At 45.3% G+C, this 21,407-nt stretch overlaps 1 protein-coding gene across 11 annotated transcripts in view; it reads left to right on the top strand.

Moving 5' to 3' along the window:
- Positions 1-20,705, top strand: part of NLGN1 (neuroligin 1) — a 692,408-nt gene extending 671,703 nt beyond the window's left edge. For 8 of the 11 annotated variants that reach the window (XM_077348375.1, XM_077348374.1, XM_077348371.1 and 5 more), the window contains 3 exons: positions 3,573-3,785; positions 15,713-16,502; positions 17,719-20,705. In XM_077348375.1, the coding sequence (XP_077204490.1) occupies positions 3,573-3,785; positions 15,713-16,502; positions 17,719-18,553 (1,838 nt within the window). In that variant the 3' untranslated portion in view covers positions 18,554-20,705. The remainder of the gene's footprint in view (positions 1-3,572; positions 3,786-15,712; positions 16,503-17,718) is intronic. The other 3 variants (XM_077348372.1, XM_077348378.1, XM_077348376.1) reach the window with 1 other exon arrangement.
- Positions 20,706-21,407: the final 702 nt, after the last annotated feature.

The raw sequence follows: 21,407 nt of genomic DNA, 5'->3' as shown, positions 1-21,407 counted from the left end.
GTCTCTGCAAGGTTAAAGACTGGCATTTGAAATTTTCGCAACCCCAGCTGCATCTCTTAAAGTTTGTTCGTATCAGGGGGAATGGGTCCGCTCCACTCGTAGCCGCATGAGGTTGTTTTGCACTGAATAAATGTAACTTTTGTAATGTTGTAGGGTGGGAAATATACCTCAGTCCTAGTCCAATCCAAGTAGAAGTCTTAAAATAAGGCATTTCTCAAGATCAGGATTGTCTACTCAGATGAGTAGCAGTTCTCCAGGTTGAGGTCTTGAAGGTTGAAGTCTTTTTAGCCATCTCTATTTCTCTGAAAGAACCTTTCTCAACTCTTTTAGCATTGAAAAACCCCTGAAATGTTCTTCAGGCTTCAAGAAACCCCAGAAGTGGCCTGATGGTGCAGAATATGGTTGGGAAGCAGAGCTGTGGACAAACCCACCTAGGGACCTTCCCCTTCCCAAACCCTCCAGGCCCATCATTGGCTATTTTGAGGGGCTAGATCTGACAGAAATGCTTATTCTGTGAATTTAGGAAGATTGTCTCCTTTCTTCTTTATAGGATCATAGAGTTGGAAGGGACCTTCAGGGTCCAGCCCCCTGCAGAATGCAGGACATTCATAACTACCTGCCTACCCACTTTGACCCCAATACCATGTCCAGATGATACCTGTAAGCAGCTTTTAGACTCCTTCGGGTAGAGAAAAGCAGCATATAAGAACCAACTCTTCTTCTTCATATTGACACAAACAATAGGATATCAGCCCTGTAAATATCAGTACAAAAATTAATGGATAAGGGTTATAAAGGCATCAAATAAAATGTCCCTGAAATGTCTGAATGACTCACTGACCAAACCTGCAAATCTTCCTCTTGTAAAAGTAGTAGAAGAAGAAGAATTAGGGTTTTTTATATGCCATTTTTCTCAACCGGGAGTCTCAAAGTAGCTCACAATGACCTTCCCTTTCTTGTCCCCACAACAGACACCCTGTGAGGTAGGTGGGGCTGAGAGAGCCCTGATATTACTGCTCAGTCAGAACAGCTTTATCACTCCTGTGGCGAACCCAAGGTCACCCTGCTGGCTGCATGTGGAGGAGCAGGAGATCAAACCCAGCTCGCCAGATTAGAAACTGCCCTTCTTAATCACTACACCATGCTGGTACTTAGTAAGTCTTAACCATGGTGCATCTTATCTACCATTTGCACATTTCTCCACTCCCACCAAGGAAGGAGACTTATGTGCCTCAGGAAGGAGCAGATCTCTCTATGATCAGCTGAGGCATGCTGGGAACGGGTGGCAAGATTCATGTGAGCAGCTTCTTTAGGGGAAGGAATGTGATCTGTTTGAAGAGAAATCCCCGTGACAGCTTGCTCCTCTCATCAATCAGACTTTGAGGGTCTATTTATGCTTACAAAGCACTCCACACAGTTGGGATAAGGATTAAGAGGCTCTTACTGTATGGATCAAGGCCAGAGACAGGCATCTCCTTGCTAGCAGATGTTTGCTTCCAGCGTGAAGAGACCGCAGGCATCTAAAACTGATAAGAGCCTCTTATATGTTAAGCTTGCTGTGGGGCGGGGGGCACTTTATGGCAGACTCCATATGGGGTTTGTAATGTTTAAATTGACCTCCAAGAGGCCCGGTCAAAAAGGTGGGTGCGTCAAAGGTAAGGAACTTACAGTGCAATCCTAAACAAGAGTCACACCCTTCTAAATTTGGGATCACAGCACTTAGGGATTTAGCTGCACTCTAGGAAGTAGAAATCCGTGGTATAAGGAAGCAGTTGGATTACACCAGGGGAGTTTCCTACTTGCCTTCTGGGAAGTAGGTAGAGCGTGTACCACTAGGTACAGGAAACCGTGTATGCGGTGCTGGTTTAGATGCGGGTGGAATGAAAACATTCGTTGAAACAGAGCCGCCCCTGCAGAATTCATCAATGGTTTTTGATACGTTAAAACCTCTGTGTCAGCGATTCTCAACCAGGGGTTTGCGGATCCCCGGTCATCCATGGGAGCTCCAGAGAGGGTCTGCGACCTTTCCCCTCCTGCCTTAATGGACTCAGGCCATAAACTAGGGGTCCAGCAGTTTCTGTTGCTCTCCCCTCCTGAACATGAGCGAATTCTCTTGTGTTTTCTGTGCCTGGGAGGGGGTGGAGCCTGCATTCTCCCCCTTCAGTCCTCCTCAAGCCTGCCTGTTAATGCAGGTGGTGATGTCACTTCTGGGGGCGTGGCAGGGATGCGTGGCCAGCTGACTCCACATCCAGGGCTCCTCAAAGCCTGAAAAATTATTTCAAGGGGATCCTCCACGGTCAAAAAGGTTTCTAAAGGCTGCTCTGTGTTGACTGTTTGTACTGTAAAGTGTTCACGAATCGACGTGTAGCGGGTACCTTGTCAGAAGAGGCCTAGGACCTTCACCTCCACACCAGAAAGAATATCATGACTGAGACTGGGCTTGCTGAGCTATAGGCTTGCATTGAAAACCAGAGAAGAAGGCTGGTTTTCTCCCTCCAAAACTATCATCTGATTTATATGCAAACTAATGGAAATGTAATTGCTGATTTAAACTGTTATATCAACTAAGATTTGTTTAACCAAGCAGCTGACAACCATGTGACCATGCTTCACCGCTTTCAGCCAATAGGGTTGTCTCTTGACATTTGGGCATTCCTGGGGAAAGAGCAAACATGTAGGAAATACGTTAATGGAATCCCCCATTCGGTGGCTGCTGATACTTTTCCTGCTGCTCTACAAGACCGTTTCCACACTGGAGGCATCACGCCGGGCTGCAAGCTAGGGTTTGAGTTGGGCTACCTTGCTCCATCTCTTCCTGCTCCCACACAGGGGAGCATGTGGCACCTCGCCTGCCCTGGATTTGTGCTCTCACATGGGAGCTGGGGCAGCATAGTTCCCAGTGCAGAAATGGTCCAAGTGTTTTGAAAAAGGGGTGGGGTCAGGTGGGACTCAGTAGCCCAACAAGGCTACTAAGAGATCAATTGGAAATGTGATTGGCTGAAAACATTGCTTGTCAGAATGCCAAAGGGCCCACAGAGACAAAAGGATTTAGGGGCATTTGGCTTAGTGCCAGGGACAGATATCATCTCCCTGTCATTGCCATGATTGCCGGGACTTGGACCCGTTTTGCCTTCCGCTTGATGCTGAACACCCGTTGTCGAGGAACCCATTGGGCCAGGTGGGCTTGTGGGGGGGGGGCAGGAGAGCAGCCCCCAATTGTGAAACGGATTGCAGCCGAAGTTCGCATTCCATTTGATACCGAACGGCAGCCTATATTCTTCAAAGGGCCTGCATAATGCATGCTGTCGTTTGTCATGCATAACGTTATTATAATAAACACCAAAGGATTTGTAGTTGGGATGATGAGTCACTTGTAAAATTGTTGCCAAGTGGATAAGGAACACAATGTATTTACACAGCACTTAACTCCCTTTACATTTGCAAGCAGTAGTGAGATGACGACTGTACAACATGCATAATCTGGTGGGGAGAAGGGAGAAAAACCAAGCCCTAAATCCTTTTTTTTTTCCCCCTCTTTCCCCCTCCCCCTCTTTCCCCTCTTCAACTTGCAGGTTTCTTGAGCACTGGAGATCAAGCAGCCAAGGGCAACTATGGCCTCCTTGATCTCATTCAGGCCTTGAGGTGGACAAGTGAAAACATTGGGTTCTTCGGGGGTGACCCGCTGAGAATCACCGTTTTCGGATCTGGTGCCGGCGGTTCGTGTGTCAATCTCTTGACTTTATCCCATTATTCTGAAGGTAACCGTTGGAGCAATTCAACCAAAGGTATTATTGCAGGTTGCAAATTTTGACAATTTTGGTGTCTGCATGCCACCACCCTGACTTCTGTGTGATGCTCTTGTATATTTGTATTTTGTTGCATCTAGGGAAGCCCAAAACAATGATAACGATGTTGCCTATACTTCTCGTATAAATATCTCACGTCATACGTCATGCATTCCCTTACAGCAATCGTCACCTAAGCACCCCCTGCTACCTTTCTTGATGTCTGGCAAGCACTTTTTAGAAAGTGGGTGGGCTTCTGATTGGACAGTGGAGATCTGATTGGCTGTGCCAATTAAAATAACATTGTCTCAATGAAAGCTGCCACCAAAGTATCAGTTTGATTCTCTCACACTCATCTTTTTCCCCAGTGTACTTTAAAAAACTATTAATCCTCATGACCTAGGGCTTCCACCTCCCTGAACTTAGGCCTTCTCTGTATGTTTTACCCACCACCCCCTGTCCAAGTCCAAATGTACCCACAGGATCTAAAATGCTAATGCGGGTTGTGTTCTTTCTCTCTATTGAGGAATGACATTTGGATCAGTTAGAGCCCAGTTACAAAGGGAATGGGGGGGGGGTGAAGCTCTTCCATTTCAAGGCAATAGTCCAAATGGTGCCACCTTTATTTGTGCCCCATTTGAGACCCAAGAGAACCATTTTAAAAGTATTTTGAGACGTTCTGATTCTGACAGGGTCAAAATAAAGTACCCAAAAGCTCGTAATATTACCCCCATATCCCTTTGTGCTCTAAACCAGGGGTAGTCAACCTGTGGTCCTCCAGATGTTCTTGGACTACAATTCCCATGAGTCCCTGCCAGCATTTGCTGGCAGGGGCTCGTGGGAATTGTAGTCCATGAACATCTGGAGGACCACAGGTTGACTACCCCTGCTCTAAACAGTCGCTTAGATCCAACTGCGATAGCTGGGTTGAACTAAGTAAAAAGTAGGCATGTCAAAGAGAGCGACAACTCATTTCCTGCAGCCTTGGAGACAAGCGCTAGGGGCCGTGGGTTCAAATTACAGGAAAGGAGGTGCCGCTTAAATATTGGAAAGCATTTTCTGATGGAGAGGGCTGTTTGTAGCTGGAATACCCTGCCTCGGAGGGTGGTGGAGTCTCATTTGTGGAAAGCTTTTAGGAGGAGATTGGATGAGCACCTGTCAGAAGTGTGCGATTTTTTAGTCCCCAAAACGACAGTGGTGGACTGGATGGCCCTTTGAGGCCTCTTCCAGCTCTGGGTGCTTCTGATTTAGGATGCTTTAGGATGCTTTGGGCTGATCCTGCATTGAGCAGGGGGTTGGACTAGATGGCCTATGTGGCCCCTTCCAACTCTATGATTCTATGATACTTGCTTTTTTTTTTCTACCTCCAGCTGTCCATTTTGTCGTCATGGGGCCCATGGGGTTTGGGGGCTGTAGTGGGCAGGGGGAGGGAGGTCAAATTGTTCCATGCTCCCTCGTCTGCAAATGCAAGACCCCTGTTGGAAGTGGGACTGGAAGCGATTTCATCCCCTTCTTCTTCCACCCCCCACGAGGCCTGTGACTCCAGGCATGCTCTTTCCAGCAGTCCACGGGGATGAGGGAGAGAGGGAAAGGCAGGTGAAATCTGCATCCTCCAGCATCTCTGGCTGACGGCTGGTTTGTTCCAAGCTGTTAATCCTTAATGCAATTCCTGCCGCTTTCGCATAAAACAGGAGTCATCATCAAACGTAGCCCATTTTTTCTTTTTAAAAGTTTGGACTCAGTTGGAGGGAAGGAGGGGGGTCTAAAAAGCTCTAGTTCCTTCTAGGGTTGCCAACTCCAGGTTGGGAAACTCCTGGAGAATTGGGAGTAGGTCCTGGGGAAGGGAGGGATCTAAGTTGGTTATGATGCCATAGAGTCCACTCTCCCAAGCATCCATGTTCTGTAGGGGAATTGATTTCTGCAGACTGGAGACCCCTAACCTTACCACTTAGGGGTAAGGTTTCCAGCTCCAGGTTGGGGAATCTTTGGGGCGGATCCAGGAGTGGGCAGGATTAGAGGCAGGGATGGACCTCAGGGGACTAGAATGCTATGGAGTCCACCCTTCAAGGCAGCCATTTTCTTCAAGCAAACTGATCTCTATCACCTGGAGATGAGATGTAAAACCGGGGGATCCCCCAGGTCCCACCTGGGAACTGGCTCCCTTACTTGGGGATTAGTCATCCCAATGTGAACACGCAGAAATGGATGTTTGGGTGAAAGAGAGGGCAGGCAAGGACACTCTTGGTTTGATGCCGAACGCATGATGGCGAGACTTCATCTAGAAAAACTTATAATCATTGCCTTGTTCCTGAGGCCTGTCCTAAGGGTGCTTGTCTCAGAAAGCGAAGCAGAAGCATTCACCGTATGTACGAAGCCAACTGTATTTCATCCGTTATGAAAGGCCTGTTTGGTTCTTTTTTTTTATGAGGAGCAATGTCTGTAGGGGAGTCAGTGGCACAGTTTCCTGCTTCGTATCAAATGGCTGACTTGTTGCAAACTTGTTATCGACTGCGAAGAAAAGGATCCGTTAGCTCAGAAGCCTTTTATCTGAAACTGTTAAGAGTTTCATTTGGGGGCCACCCAAGGAAAGAACAAGCGTCTGTGGGGGTTGTTTTGTGTGTGTGTGTGATCTGAAGTTGTCAAAGCATCAAGGTTGCTCTTCTGTATCTCTTCCCCTTCTGTCATTAGCACCTTTCTCCTCCAGGTCAGGAAAGACAGTTGGCTGAGGGGAAAAATACATGAAGGAAATTCTTTCTGAGGTCACACAGGCCTTCCATTTTGGCACCCTCATCCTTTTGGGGAGATGGCCTGGCATGTGTTGTTAGACTGAGAGACTCTGAGGCAGTTGATTTGACACAAGAACTTGCCTTCTACTGAGTCAGACCTTTGGTTTCCCAAGGCAGCGGCTCTCCAGGGTCTCAGACAGAAAGCTTTCATAACCTCCTTCTCCATCCTGCTAGTAGTGGGGGTGGGAGTTGGGGGTTTTTGCTTATTTTTTCCGCCATGTTTGGGGTATTTTTATGTCTTTTAATGGGGTTTTAACGGGGTTTTAAGACACTGTGACCTGCCACGAGCCGCAAGGGGGTGGCGGGAAATAAATTGAAAACAACAACAACAACAACAACAACAACATGATCCTTTTTGCGGAAGGATGCCAGGGATTGCACCCGTGACCTTCCACATACCAACCAGATGTACGTCTGAGGCCGTTTCTGCATTAGGAGACATACCTGGTTTTAGCTTCGGTTTTATTTATTTATTTATTGTTAGATTTATATCCCGCCACTTCTCCAGGGACTCATGGTGGCTTACAATAATAAAAACTACATAAAAGCCCAATAAAATCCCCAAATAACCCTCCAAAAATATCCTCTACCTCTTGAGCAGATTAACCTAGAGGTGGATGCAAGAATGTTAAATGCAGTCTGATCTCTGCTTTGGCCTCAACCCAGGACTTGGCAGACCTAGGCCTTTGAAGGATCTGACCTCTGAACTTCCTTTGGATGTTGCAAGCTGACTCTAGGCTTTCTGCTTTTGGGCTTTCCTCACCTCATTTCCCAGGCTGAAATTTGTGATATGCTTTCCTCATCTGAATCTGATGGGGGCAGCCTCCCATCATGCTTTGCTCCCTTCCCCTTTCCCTTTTCTTTCTTTCTTTCTTTCTTTTTTTTTTTTTTTGCAAAATGGTGCCTGCTCACGCCTTTCTTTTTGTTGTGCCTTCTGTGTCCTCATTCGCCTGCCCCCGTCCCCCCAAGTATACTGGATATCTTTTTTTAAGTGAGTTATTACATTACAATGCTACTGCAGTACAACATGAAAGACTGCCACTATTTTTTAATTGCTAGAACCAGCATTGTAACATGATCACCCAATTTTGTTAAGTCAGATTTTGAAGATGGAGGGAAGCAGGAAGAGGGAGGGGGAGGAAGGATGGTAACAAGGAAAGGGGCATACACAAATGATTCAAAATGGCAGGTGTGGGGAAAATCCTGAATGCATACATTTCTTCATGGGCAAGCCCCCAATTAGATTCCACTTTGACTGCTGAAATTGCTGTAACTGGGAATTTTCAAAATGTGCGTCAAGTCAGAGGGCTGTTTAGGTCAGCACCCGGAACGGCAAATTTTAATGTGCAAACAGACGGAGAAGTCAGTCCTGCAAATCTGGACGATATCACTCATGTCCAAACGGTTTGACCCACAGCCCCTCCCCAAAAGTACACACATATGAAACTGCCTTAATATGGAATCAGATCCTTGGTCCATCAAAGTCACCAGTGTCTACTGGTAGTGGCTCTCCAGAAACTCAGGTAGACATCTTTCCAGGAGACCCTTCCTTGGGGGTGGATCATCCTAATTAGTGTGGGGTAGTGATGAGAGGGTGCAAGTCTTGGTGGTTTAGAGGTTAAGAACAACAGTCTCTAGTATGGCTTCCCACCCTTCTACCTGAAGCCTGCTGGGTAACCTTGAGCTAGTCACAATTCTCTCAGAGTTCTCAGGCCCACCTAACTTACGAGGTGACCATTGTGAGGAGAGGAAGGGAAAGGCAATTGTAAGCCACTTGGAGACCCCTTAGGTAGAGAAAAGTGGGGTATAAATGTTAACTCTTCTTCTTGTTCATCTTCTAAGCATACGCAGGTCTGTTCAGTGAGGCTGGAAACAAAAAGGTCTCATAGCAGCAGAAAGTGTTTTTGGGACTGTACCTTTGTCCTTCTGAGTGCCTCAAAACTCATGTTTGTTTTCACTTTCCTATTTACACTTATTAGTTCGTTGGGCCCATTATATGCCATGGAACTTTACATGTATTGAGATGAACTGTACCTTTCTTTGATTTCAGTCATTCCCCATTGAAAACAGCTTCAGAGTGCTCAGCTCTGGCTGGATCCTGTCCATTATTTTGTAAGAATCCTTCCTTCCTGTAGGAAGGCCACAATGGCTAGAATAATGTTCCCAATTTCCATGGAACTACTTCAGAGAAAATGGCTTGAGGGTTGAAGTGGCACATTACTTTTCATCCCTTTCATCCATTTTTCACCATCACCGTTCAATGTGTGTGTGTGGGGGGTGGGGAGGGAAATTTGTCTTCAAAGTAGCTGAATTGAGCTTTATGGCTGAAGGACTTCGACCACCTTTAACTTCATCCAGCCTTTAATGGAGCATTTAACAAGCTCTGCTGTTTATATCAGCTCTTTCTGAACAAGTGACTTACAGCCCAATCCATAACCCAGTTAAGCAGCAGCCCCGTGGTCATCAAATGAGAACCCAACACTTTCAGAACAAGGTCCAAGGATTTAGGCTGTTAGCAATATCGAAAGTGATTTACTCCCTGGTGTTTCCATTTAGTAAGTGGGAAGAGCTTCACCAAATATTCTCTGGTTTCAGTGTCTGAGCGTGGTTCCTGAGTGGAGAGCCAGCTTGGTGTAGTGGTTAGGAGCGTGGACTTCTAATCTGGCGAGCCGGGTTTAATTCCCCACTCCCCCACATGTAGCCAGCTGGATGACCTTGGGCTCATCACAGCACTGATAGAGCTGTTCTAACCAAGCAGTAATATCAGGGCTTTCTCAGCCCCACCTACTTCACAGGGTGTCTATTGTGGGGAGAGGAAAGGGATGGGGATTTTAAGCCACTTTGAGATTCCTGGTAAAGTGTCATATAAAAAACAACTCTTCTTCTTCTTCTTCTTCTTCTTCTTCTTCTTCTTCTTCTTCTTCTTCTTCTTTATTCTTTATTCTTTATTCTTTATTCTTTCTTCCTTCTTCTTCTTCATGGTGGGTATGGAAATAGGACTTGAAATCCAACATGATTACCTTTGTCCATTCTTGTTTGGTGTTGTTATTTCTGTCAGTAGCTGCTGCCATGGGGCCATTTTGTTTCTGGCCACTGCTGCTGAATTCTTTCATTTCCTGAATCAGTCCAGTAAGAGAACCCAGCCAATCAGGAATCACATGGTAAACTATAATAATGCAAATCATTGACATGTGGCTACATGATAATATCAAGCAAGAGGCAGAGAAATGGGGTCCAAATGTTGAGGAATTTGATTGGTGTGCAACAAAGAATGAAAGAGAATAAGCTGTCTTCTAAGAATGGATGGTAGCTGTTGGCTGGAATTCTAAGGGCACTTCCAAGGGAGTGAGGCCCATTCTAGAACTCTGAGCCTTCCTCTGAGCAGAACACCTTCAAATTGCTTCCTTTGGTCTAATAAACAGTTATTTGTCCAGCAGCATCTCTGTTAATTGAGAAATGTTCAAAGGCACCTCAATCCAACAGTCTCATTAACAGATAGCCCTGTTCAAGCCCATTGAATATTGATGCCCTGATAACTGCACTGCCACGCCTGTATTCTAGAAGTGCTAATATAATCGACTTGCTTTTCACCCTCCTTCACTCCATCTTTAAGCTGCCTTATACTGACAGTGGCCATTAGTCTGTCAAGGCCAATATTATCTGCTTTGAATGGCAGTGGCTCTAAAGGGTCTTAGGTGGAAGGTTTCTGCCTGCCCCAACAGGGATCTGGCATCCCTAAAGTGAGGACTTAATTCATCCAGAGTAGGTGATGGGTGGTTAGCCATATGGACAGCAGTGAGAATGAAGTTCCTGGCCTACTTTGTTTCATTTACATGTTTGGTTTACCTGTTCTCCAGTCTTCATTCCCTCTTTCCCCCCTGCTCCATTTCCTCTTCCTGTGTTTGCGTCTCAGGGAATGCTTCCTCCCTAGACGTTGCATGCCTTGCATTTTATTGTCCAGCTAGTGGATTTTCGTGTCATTCACACATCCATCTACTCCACACATCCATCTAATTCCACTCCTTCCAGGGTCACGGAACAGCAGAGTAACAACGGTGGGGTTCCTGTTGCATCTTCTGTTATGGTATTATTTGTGGCAGTCCAGAGCCCTGAGAGCGCCGAGCGGGCTGAACTTCTGGATATTTGAGCTTTGTCACTTTGATGCACTAGGGCAGCGGTCCCCAGCCCCCAGGCCGGGGACCAGGACTGGTCCGTAGATCAGTATCTACCAAGCCACAGCTCCTCGTCCTCCTCCCCGGCTGCTGCCTCGGGGACTGCCCTGCCACTCTGCCACCAGCTCACCTTTGGTGCTCTCCAGCAGCCACTATGGCTGGAGCTCCCCCTCGGCATGGCACTGCGCAGCTGCTGCTGGCAGCACCCCCCAGTGGGCAGTGGGAAGTCAGGGGTGCCAGCGGGAAAGAAAGTGGAGCAGGAGCTCCGGCGGCAGCGATGTCCCTCGGCAAAAGACTACTCCCCGACCCCAGGCCGCAGTAAAATTGTCAAGCGTTGACCGGTCCCCAGTGATAAAAAGGTTGGGGACCACTTCAGTAGGGAACCCTTGGCAAACACACCAGGTTCTGTGTCACCCAACTAACTAAATGCAACATTGCAGCATGTGTGGTGATCTGGAGAGTTCTAATTGAGCAGTGGTACTGCAAAAACAGGAAGGGTTCTTGAGTAGCTGATTGGCCTGAACACTTGACTTGAAATTTACAATTGAGCACACTAAATCTGCCAAGATCCCTGGTCTCAGAGGAGTCAAATTGGCCTCAACCACAGCTAGGGCTTTTTCAGCCCTGGCGCCAGCCTGGTGGGAAGTTCTTCTGAACAAGATCAGGGCCCTGTGAGACTTAAAACAGTTCCTCAGAGCCTGCAAGACAGTGCAGATCCACCAAGCCTAGGTTGAGGCTTACAAATATCCAATAAACTGGCCTCCCTACAGAAATTGTAAAAACCCTGTACACCCGATTGGTAATTAATATCAAAGCATTTCACCATCTTCTTCTCCTACCAGGGAGGAGGTGGTGGCTTCCTCTGTTTTTGATGTAAACATGATTTTTAGATGTTTAAAATGTTTTTATCTGTTGTTGTTTGAACATTTGATATATTGGAAGCTTGCCCTGATCCCTCGGGGAAGGATGCCATGTAAATGTGAAAAATAAATGAATACATTTCAGCATGACAGCTACGTAATCGAATCACCTTGTCAGTCTATGGGGGGAAAAAATAAGCTGATGATCTGACTGGTGGCCGGGGAAATATATTTACTTAAACAAAATACATAGAATCAAAGAATCATAGAGTTGGAAGGGACCTCCAGGGTCATCTAGTCTGACCACCTGCACTAGAAGAAGAAGAAGAGTTGGTTCTTATATGCCGCTTTTCCCTACCCGAAGGAGGCTCAAAGCGGCTTACAGTCACCTTCCCATTCCTCTCCCCACAACAGACACCCTGTGGGGTGGGTGAGGCTGAGAGAGCCCTGATATCACTGCCCGGTCAGAACAGTTTTATGAGTGCCGTGGCGAGCCCAAGGTCACCCAGCTGGTTGCATGTGGGGGAGTGCAGAATCGAACCCGGCATGCCAGATTAGAAGTCCGCACTCCTAACCACTACACCAAACTGGCTCTCCTATGCAGGACACTCACATCCCTATCACTCGTCCACTGTCACCTGCCACCCCCATGAACCTTCACAGAATCAGCCATTCATCTGTAACTTTGAGGAGGTCTAAGAAGTCACATGTCAGCTTGGGAATAATAGTGACCTAAGTATTTTCATTTTTATTTATGTATGTTTCAATTTCTATACCGCCACTCTCGACAACAGCCGTCCCGTGGTGGTTTACAAAATATCAAATCAATACAATCACAATACAACCATAAAACCCCCTGACAAACGATGGGAATAAGATGGCGGCATAACTCCTTTAATTCTCCCAAGTAGACACATTAGAACTGCGAACAAGAGCATGGAGAGGAGTAAGGGATGGCTTTAAGTGCCATTAATCAAAATTCTATCTAGCAATTGAAACTAGTAGGTACAATTCAGAACACTCTTCTTTCCTGTTTGTATAGGATCGCTATAAGCCTCAATGACACTTTATAGGAATTAGAGCAATGGGGAAGGAGGGAGAGAGAAAGAAACCGTCTCATGCTGAATCAGACCCTTGGTGTATGACAGTCTACATTGTCTACTCAGGCTGAAAGCAGCTCTTGAGGGCATCAGCAAGAGGTCCTTCTCATCACCTATTACCTTATCCCTTTGAACTGGAAGTTGAAACTGGGACCTTCTACAGCCAAAGTAGATGCTGTACCACTGAGCTGCAGACCCACCCCATTTTTTTTTAGAATGCATATATGTAGGAGCTTGGCTTTCAAATACATCCAGGTTAGGTATTGAATATGTTGTAATTTGTACATGCATTGACTGCAGTCACAAGCATATAAGCAAGGTGTATCATACGTACCCAGATAATCTCCTTGACCACCTTATGAAGACTGGATATTTAAAAGCAGGGGCCCCATTCTAATAAACATGGGGCAGCCCATTTCAAACATGGCTTCCTTCTCATGGGAAAGGCAAAGGGCCCATGCATGAGATCGAGACATATCCTGGGTTGGGTATTTTGCAGCTAATGCCACACCAAGTCCCTCTGCCTGGCGTGGGTTAGACAATCTCAGCCAGTTGAATTCTGCACCACAGTGACAATTGGGAGGAGAGGGGGGGACAAGAAAAGGAATGTGCTGCATGCTGAGTATTTTTTTTTAATTGCAAGCCGCAATATAGAAGTGAGCAGCTAAGGAGACAAACCTAATCCATTAAATACAGGCAAACTGAGATGTGCTAGGTTTCCCCAAACCAGTTGGCAGACTCGTTTGATTCCAAGGAAGCCACTGGAGAAGTAATAGAATCATAGAGTTGGAAGGATCCTCCTGGGTCATCTAGTCCAGTGGTCCCCAATCTTTTTATCACCGGGGACCACTCAACGCCTTTTACTGAGGCCCGGTGGGGGGGGGTAGTTTACTCCTCTACTCTCAACCACTGCCCTAACGCTCTCTGATCGCTATGGTAATGTTTAAACATCCCTTCAAAATAAGAGACAGACACGCCACAACAATGAAGTGTGTTGTAAAAGGCCGGAGGGGATGAAGTAAAGGGCCGGGGGGGGGGGGGGGGGAGAAGGCGTCCTTCGGGGCCCACCTCCAATTAGTCGAAGGACCACATGTGGTCCGCGGCCCACAGGTTGGGGATCGCTAATCTAGTCCAAACCCATGTACTACTCAGGACACTCACAACCCTATCGCTCATCCACTGTAACCTGCCACCCCCTTGAGCCTTCACAGAATCAGCCTCTCTGTCAGATGGCTATCCAGCCTCTGTTTAAAAATTTCCAAAGATGGAGAACCCACCACCTCCCGAGGAAGCCTGTTCCTCTGACTGTAAGGTACTTCTTCCAGATGTTGAGATGGAATTTCTTTTGAATTAATTTCATCCCATTGGTTCTGGTCTGTCCCTCCGGGGCAAGAGAGAACAACTCTGCTCCATCCTCAATGAGATCAAAGTCATGAGATCACACACAGCAAGTAGTTCAGACCTTTGCAACCTTCATTTGTTCTATGCAACATTTGGGGGGCCATGCACAGACGCTGAAAGAATCCATATGCAAGCAGTTCTGCCCATGTGTCCGCACTCCAGTTTAATATTTCAGGGCCGGATCTTCCTCTCTCTTAGCATATACCGCTACTTCCATCTTGCCACAAAACAAAACAAAAATCCAGTTGTATCCTTAAGCTTTCATGAGCCACAGCTGTGAAGTGAGATCTGGCTCACAAAATTGCCTATTTAAATAGATGCCGGAGTCCGGTGGCACCTTTAAGACCAAATGTTTTGTTCAAGGCATAAGGTTTTGTGAGCATGCACATGAAATGCCTTGAATAAAACTTTGCTGGTCTTAAAGGTACCCCTAGACTCAAAGTGTATTCCACTGATTCAGACCCATTTAGCTACTCACCTAAAATAAATATTGTTAATTCTGAAGACGCCTCTTACCAATTTGCAACAGGTTTGCCAGCTCTGGGTTGGGAAATACATGGGGGGGGGAGGGAGAGAGAGCCCATGGAGAGCAGAGTCTGGGGCAGGAAGGGACCTCAGCGGAGTATAACGCCATAGACTCCACCCTCCAAAGCAGCCATTTTCTCCAGGGAAACTGATCTCTGCCACCTGGAGAGCAGTAGTAATATTGAGGGATCTCCAGGTGTCACCTGGAGGTTGGCAATCCTGCTTTATTATTATTATTATTATTATTATTATTATTATTATTATTATTATTATTATTATTATTATTATTATTATTATTCAATTTATTTCCCACCACTCCCTTGTGGCTCGTGGCGGGTCACAGTGTCTTAAAACCCCATTAAAACCCCATTAAAAGACATAACAACATTACCAACATGGTGGAAGATCAATAAAAACCCAACTCCCCCCCCCTTTACTTCCGACTTATCTTTTGTTGGTTTGCAATGTACTAGAGTTTATTTTATACACACACACACACACATACATATTTGTTGTTGTTAGGTGCGAAGTCGTATCTGACCCATCGCGACCCCATGGACAATGATCCTCCAGGCCTTCCTGTCCTCTACCATTCCTCAAAGTCCATTTAAGTTTGCATCAACTGCTTCAGGGACTCCATCCAGCCACCTCATTCTCTGTCGTCCTTCTTTTGCCCTCGATCGCCCCCAGCATTAGGCTCTTCTCCAGGGAGTCCTTCCTTCTCATGAGGTGGCCAAAGTATTTGAGTTTCATCTTCAGGATCTGGCCTTCTACGGAGCAGTCAGGGCTGATCTCCTCTAGGACTGACCTATACATATACATATACATATACATATACATATACATATACATATACATATACATATACATATACATATACATATACATAATACACCTACATTATATGATTTGCCTCTATAGACAACTGCTTCAACAACAACAGTATATATTTTTAAGCATAAGCGGTAATGGTAAAGACATCTAACCGTCCAACAGACTTAATTCAGAGATTATAAGCATGTGTCAGATTGTGATGGCTTCAGTCCATCTTCCTAACCTCTCGCCCTCTGTCTCCCCATGCAGGACTTTTTCAGCGGGCAATCGCTCAAAGCGGAACGGCTCTCTCCAGCTGGGCCGTCAGCTTCCAACCCGCAAAATATGCCCGCATGCTGGCCACAAAAGTTGGCTGCAACGTGTCCGACACAGTAGAACTGGTCGAGTGTCTGCAGAAGAAGCCTTACCGAGAACTCGTCGACCAGGATATTCAGCCCGCTCGGTACCACATAGCCTTCGGTCCCGTCATAGACGGGGATGTGATCCCAGATGACCCTCAGATATTGATGGAGCAAGGGGAGTTCCTCAACTATGACATCATGTTGGGCGTGAACCAAGGAGAAGGGCTGAAGTTTGTGGAAAACATTGTGGACAGCGAAGACGGCATCTCGGCCAGCGACTTCGACTTTGCCGTCTCTAACTTTGTGGATAACTTGTATGGGTACCCCGAAGGCAAAGACATACTAAGGGAAACCATTAAATTCATGTACACGGACTGGGCAGATAGACACAACCCAGAAACAAGAAGGAAAACGCTGTTGGCTTTGTTTACAGATCATCAGTGGGTCGCGCCAGCGGTGGCGACGGCGGATCTCCATTCGAATTTTGGATCGCCCACGTATTTTTATGCCTTCTACCATCATTGCCAAACAGATCAGGTGCCTGCCTGGGCAGACGCTGCCCACGGGGATGAGGTCCCGTACGTTTTGGGGATCCCAATGATAGGCCCTACGGAATTGTTTCCTTGTAATTTTTCCAAAAACGATGTCATGTTAAGTGCAGTTGTGATGACATACTGGACAAACTTTGCAAAAACCGGGTAAGTCCACGATCGACCCGTAGCGTTACGTTGGAGATCATGATTCAAGGCCCAGCTTTTCTCACGGCAACGGTTGTCATAGCGGTGTGGTGAAACGGTCGTTTCCTGTCACGCTTTCGTATATTTCATGGAGTCAGTTTACAAGTAGGAGTAATGCATGTGCAGTGCTATGCTATGCAGAGTTAATCCCGAGCCCACTAAGTGTAGTGTTGAAGATCGGCGGCCTCTAATTTGGAGAATCGGGTTTGATTCCCAACTCCTCCTCCATATGCAGCCAGCTCTCAGAGCTCTCTCAGCCCACCTACCTCAAACAGTGCCAGTTGTGGGGTGTGGAAGGGATGGTGACTATCAGCTGCTTTGAGATTCCTTTGGGTAGTAAGAAGTCAGGTACAAAAAAAGAGCTCTTTTCTCTTCCAAGTTTAGGCCTGTTGAAATCAATAGGCTTAGATTGGAATAATGCAGCAGAAGGTTGCTTTGGTCAAATGGTCAGTCCTGTTAAGGACATTGGCCAGTTTCAAATGCATCCGCCTCGCAGCCCGACAGCTTGTGTGTTTGTGTTTCCGCCACCAGCTCAGATGCAGGGGCAGAGGAACAAGGGGAGCAAAAGAACGGGAATGTCGAACTCAAGAGGGAACAAGGTGTAGGTTGGGCTTCAGGAGAAGAAAGAGATGGATTGTTTGCTGTACAAGCTGTAATATCCTTTGGGGGCAACCAAACCAGCATGTGGCAACAGGGCCCTGCTGAGTTTTGTAAGTGGTATTCTCCAACAACTGGAACAGCAGTCAGGGCAGATTGTATAGGTGGCTTGGTGCGTACTGAATTTTAGCATTTTGTGATCGTTTAAAGGTTTTCAGTGTATCCATAGAAATATGCGCACTTATCGTACAAAACTGCGACAAACTTGGCTCTTCTGTCAACAGGGTTTATTATATTTCTGTATCAACCTCAAGCCACGTGGAATTGGCTGGTTCATTTAGCTGGATGGCTACTAGAGCATGAACACGCACATAAAGCAAAATTATTGACACGTAGCCTATTTCCGCATTGTTCAGTGGAATTGCAGGCCACATGCCATTGTTGTACATTTGCAGTGCATCGGAGGGAGCTTAGCAGGAGCCAGTTTCATGGTGTGTGTTGTGAAATGCTGATACAATGAGAAAAAAAATGTATTTTGGAGTAATTCTTTTTTTTTTTATGTCCACTTTCCTCCCCGCAGGGATCCAAATCAGCCAGTCCCTCAAGATACAAAGTTCATTCACACGAAACCCAATCGGTTTGAGGAAGTAGCATGGACCAGATACTCCCAGAAAGACCAGCTTTACCTTCACATTGGATTAAAACCACGCGTGAAAGAGCATTACAGGGCCAACAAAGTGAACCTGTGGTTGGAATTGGTACCTCACCTGCACAATCTTAATGACATTTCACAGTATACCTCTACGACAACTAAAGTGCCATCAACTGATATTACTTTCAGGCCAACACGGAAAAATTCGGTACCTGTGACTTCAGCCTTTCCTACAGCCAAGCAAGATGACCCCAAGCAGCCGCCGAGCCTCATTTCCGGGGATCAAAGAGACTATTCCACGGAGTTGAGTGTAACTATTGCCGTCGGCGCATCTTTGCTGTTCCTGAACATTTTAGCCTTTGCAGCTCTATACTACAAGAAGGACAAGAGGAGACATGACGTCCATCGGAGAGGGAGCCCACAGCGCACCACTACCAATGATCTTACCCATGCACAAGAAGAGGAAATAATGTCCCTCCAAATGAAGCACAGTGACTTGGGTCATGAATGTGAGTCCATCCATCCACACGAGGTGGTTCTTCGGACCGCCTGCCCCCCAGACTATACACTAGCGATGAGGCGGTCCCCTGATGATATTCCCTTAATGACGCCCAACACCATTACAATGATTCCTAACACTATACCAGGGATTCAACCCCTACACACATTCAATACATTTACTGGTGGACAGAATAACACTCTGCCCCATCCTCACCCCCACCCTCACCCCCACCCCCATTCACATTCAACAACTAGGGTATAGCCAGACAAGATGAAACAAACTTTTATTTTTTGGTGGATTACAGTGGGGGATAATTATCGAAGACGTGACTTGGCTTTCAACCTACAAGACTCTTACTATTTAAATATGGAGGAATATTATGTGAATATACATATCAAGAACTTTGGGGGTTTTGGGGGGGGGGAAATGAATTGTACATATATACAAATGAACTTTTAAAAGAAAAAGTATAACTTTTTACAATTGCTTGAAGCAATTGTCCTGAATGATACTTTTTTCATTCACATTCAAGTATTAATTTTTTTTTTTGTTTGAGGATTTAAGTTACGTAACGGAATTAGGCATGTGCAACAAAATCAGGAAGGAAACGATGACTGAAAATTTTTCTTTTTGAAAAAAAAAAGGTTCTCTCAATATGCACAAGGGACACATTAACGGAATGTCAGATAATTTTCACCAGTTTTGATTTCGAACTGTTTTCTTGTGTAGACCATATTTACATATTTGGATAATTATACAAAGCACCGATGCTGTTTTAAAAAAAAATAAAAGGCCTTAGAAATGGGCTCATTTGCCGAAATCTGCCAAGGAAAAGGGGGAGGAGAAAAGAGTTTTAGAACGTGGCAGATATGACATTATCACATAAGCAATGTCAGTATAAAGGCTGTGGGAATAAAGTAAATGGGATATTTTTAGCACGATGTGCATGGTAATTTATTATGCTTGGTGGCTGTGCTGCTGATTAAGCCGTAATTAAAATCCTTCTCGTCCCATTGGGGTTCTCAATAGAAGCTTCTTCCTTCAATTGGCACAACCTAAAGGAGGTTTATTTTTTTTTTTAAGGGTGGGGGGGAGGAATAAGAACCAAATCAAAAACCTTAATTGACAACCCGGCAATTCCCGGTAGCGTCCCAAGTAATAGAAGGCATTCTAGTAGTTTTCTAAAGGGGTGTTTGATGATGCTGGAGGTGCCGAGCAGGGAACACATGGAGAGGAATCCCAAAAGGAAATGAACTAACGTCTCTGTTCAGTTGTTATGTTCTCTTTCTGCCTAATTAATTTACAATGTTTGCAATGCTGATGGGGCAGTTTTGACAATGCCGTTACTGTTTTGACGGGGATTTGTTACAGTCTCTAAGGCTTATACAAGTCTTTTCTCTTTTTTAAAAAAATCCAAAGATTTATTTCCGAGAAGGTTTTGCGACACGTAAAGGTTTCCCCCCTCCCCAACCGCAAATGATCACGTTGGTTCGAACCTCTCTTGTTCATTCGATGTCTCATCTCGCATGTGGTCAAAAGTTTTGCTTGTGGTATTTCCAGACAACTCCCTTCTTGGCCCGCGTATCTTCAGAGACAAGAATGCTCCCTGGGAATATCATTAAGAAGAGCTCTGCAGAGTAGGAAGGAGAGATGTGGTAGGGATGGGGCTGGATCCAAGCAGCTTGTTTCTTAGTGGTCAAGGGAAACAAGATCTCTTTTGACCACCCAAGAAGCCTATGTGGGGAGATCATGAGAATTGCCTCCAAAAAAGCTACATGGGACAGAAGTGTAGTAAGTAAGGAACAGAAATGGCCAAAAGCATGTGAAAAAGCTGCCTGGGTCCAACCCTATATTGAAAATGAAAGAGTCAACATGGGAAATGTTTCAGTTCTGCGTCTCATATTTAACATTGTCTTTTAGATTGGGAAGGAATGGTTGAAAAAATGATCCGGCCTTTGTACCCCCCTCAGTTGCTTTCAAATTTAAAAAGAAAATGATATGTCACAATCAATAAAAAAAAGTTTGTAATATGTAATCAGATGTACATTTATATTAAAAAAGAGGGAAAAAATTGAGATGGACTAAAGAGCACATCCCTGATGAGTACTTTTTCTCTTTTCCTGTATTATATTTCTATTAGAGTAAAGTTACGTGAATCTTTTTTTTTTATTTTGCATTTTTTCAAAAAAATTACTAGCAATTTTGATAGTTTGTAAGATAATGCGCAGAACTTTCTCTGACAAACTAACTGCAGTAACAGAAATGTTTCTTTTCAGTTACTCTTTTTCAAGATTGAAAGCTTATTACACACTCAGCAAAATTGTATACTAGATGGAAAACAAACATTCTTTGTACTTCTCGGCCAGTCGTGTTGGCCACCGAGTGAAAAAAAAAATAAAGCTAATCTGGATAATGAATATTACAATTATTCCAATGCTAAGAGACCTGAGATTTGCTCATTAAAGAGCTCAAATGTTTATTGCTGTTTTGTCATTTTTTTAAATGAAATAATGGTAACTGTCTCAGAATAAAGAGTTATTTCTTGAGACTGTTCTGGCTTTTGAAGACTTCTGTATACCTTCTACTTGTCAAAATGTCTCCCTACTTTTGGGGTCATAACCCTATCGTTCAGTTCTTTACGGGAGGAAATGTGTATGTGACAAACACACAAGTCATACAGCCCAGTCCTAAGTGTGTTTACTCAGAAGTAAGTCGGGTTGACAACCTCCAGGTGGTAGCTGTTGATCTCTCGTTCTTACAACTCCACTCCAGGTAACAGATCTGAATTCAGTTGGAGAAAAATAGCTGCTTTGGAAGGTGGAGTCTATTTCATCCTACCGATTTAAGTCCCTCCCCTCCCCAAACCCTGCCATCCCCAGTCTCCACCCCCAAAATCTCCAGGTATTTCTCAACATGGAGCTGGCAACCTGAAAAATTCATTGACAGGACAGTGAGCAGAATTGCCCCCTTCTAAGATTCCTAAAATCAATGTATTTATTGATTATTTGTTTTACTTTAATTCATTTATACTTTGCCTTTCTCCCCAGTGGGACCCAAAGTGGCTTAAACCATTCTCCATTTTTCCTCAACTTTTTTACTGTTGAGGAACTCCTGA

This window comes from Paroedura picta, chromosome 8 (genome assembly GCF_049243985.1).
Source record: "Paroedura picta isolate Pp20150507F chromosome 8, Ppicta_v3.0, whole genome shotgun sequence".
Classification (NCBI taxonomy): Eukaryota; Metazoa; Chordata; class Lepidosauria; order Squamata; family Gekkonidae; genus Paroedura; species Paroedura picta.
This window is presented reverse-complemented; position numbering and strand designations above follow the sequence as displayed.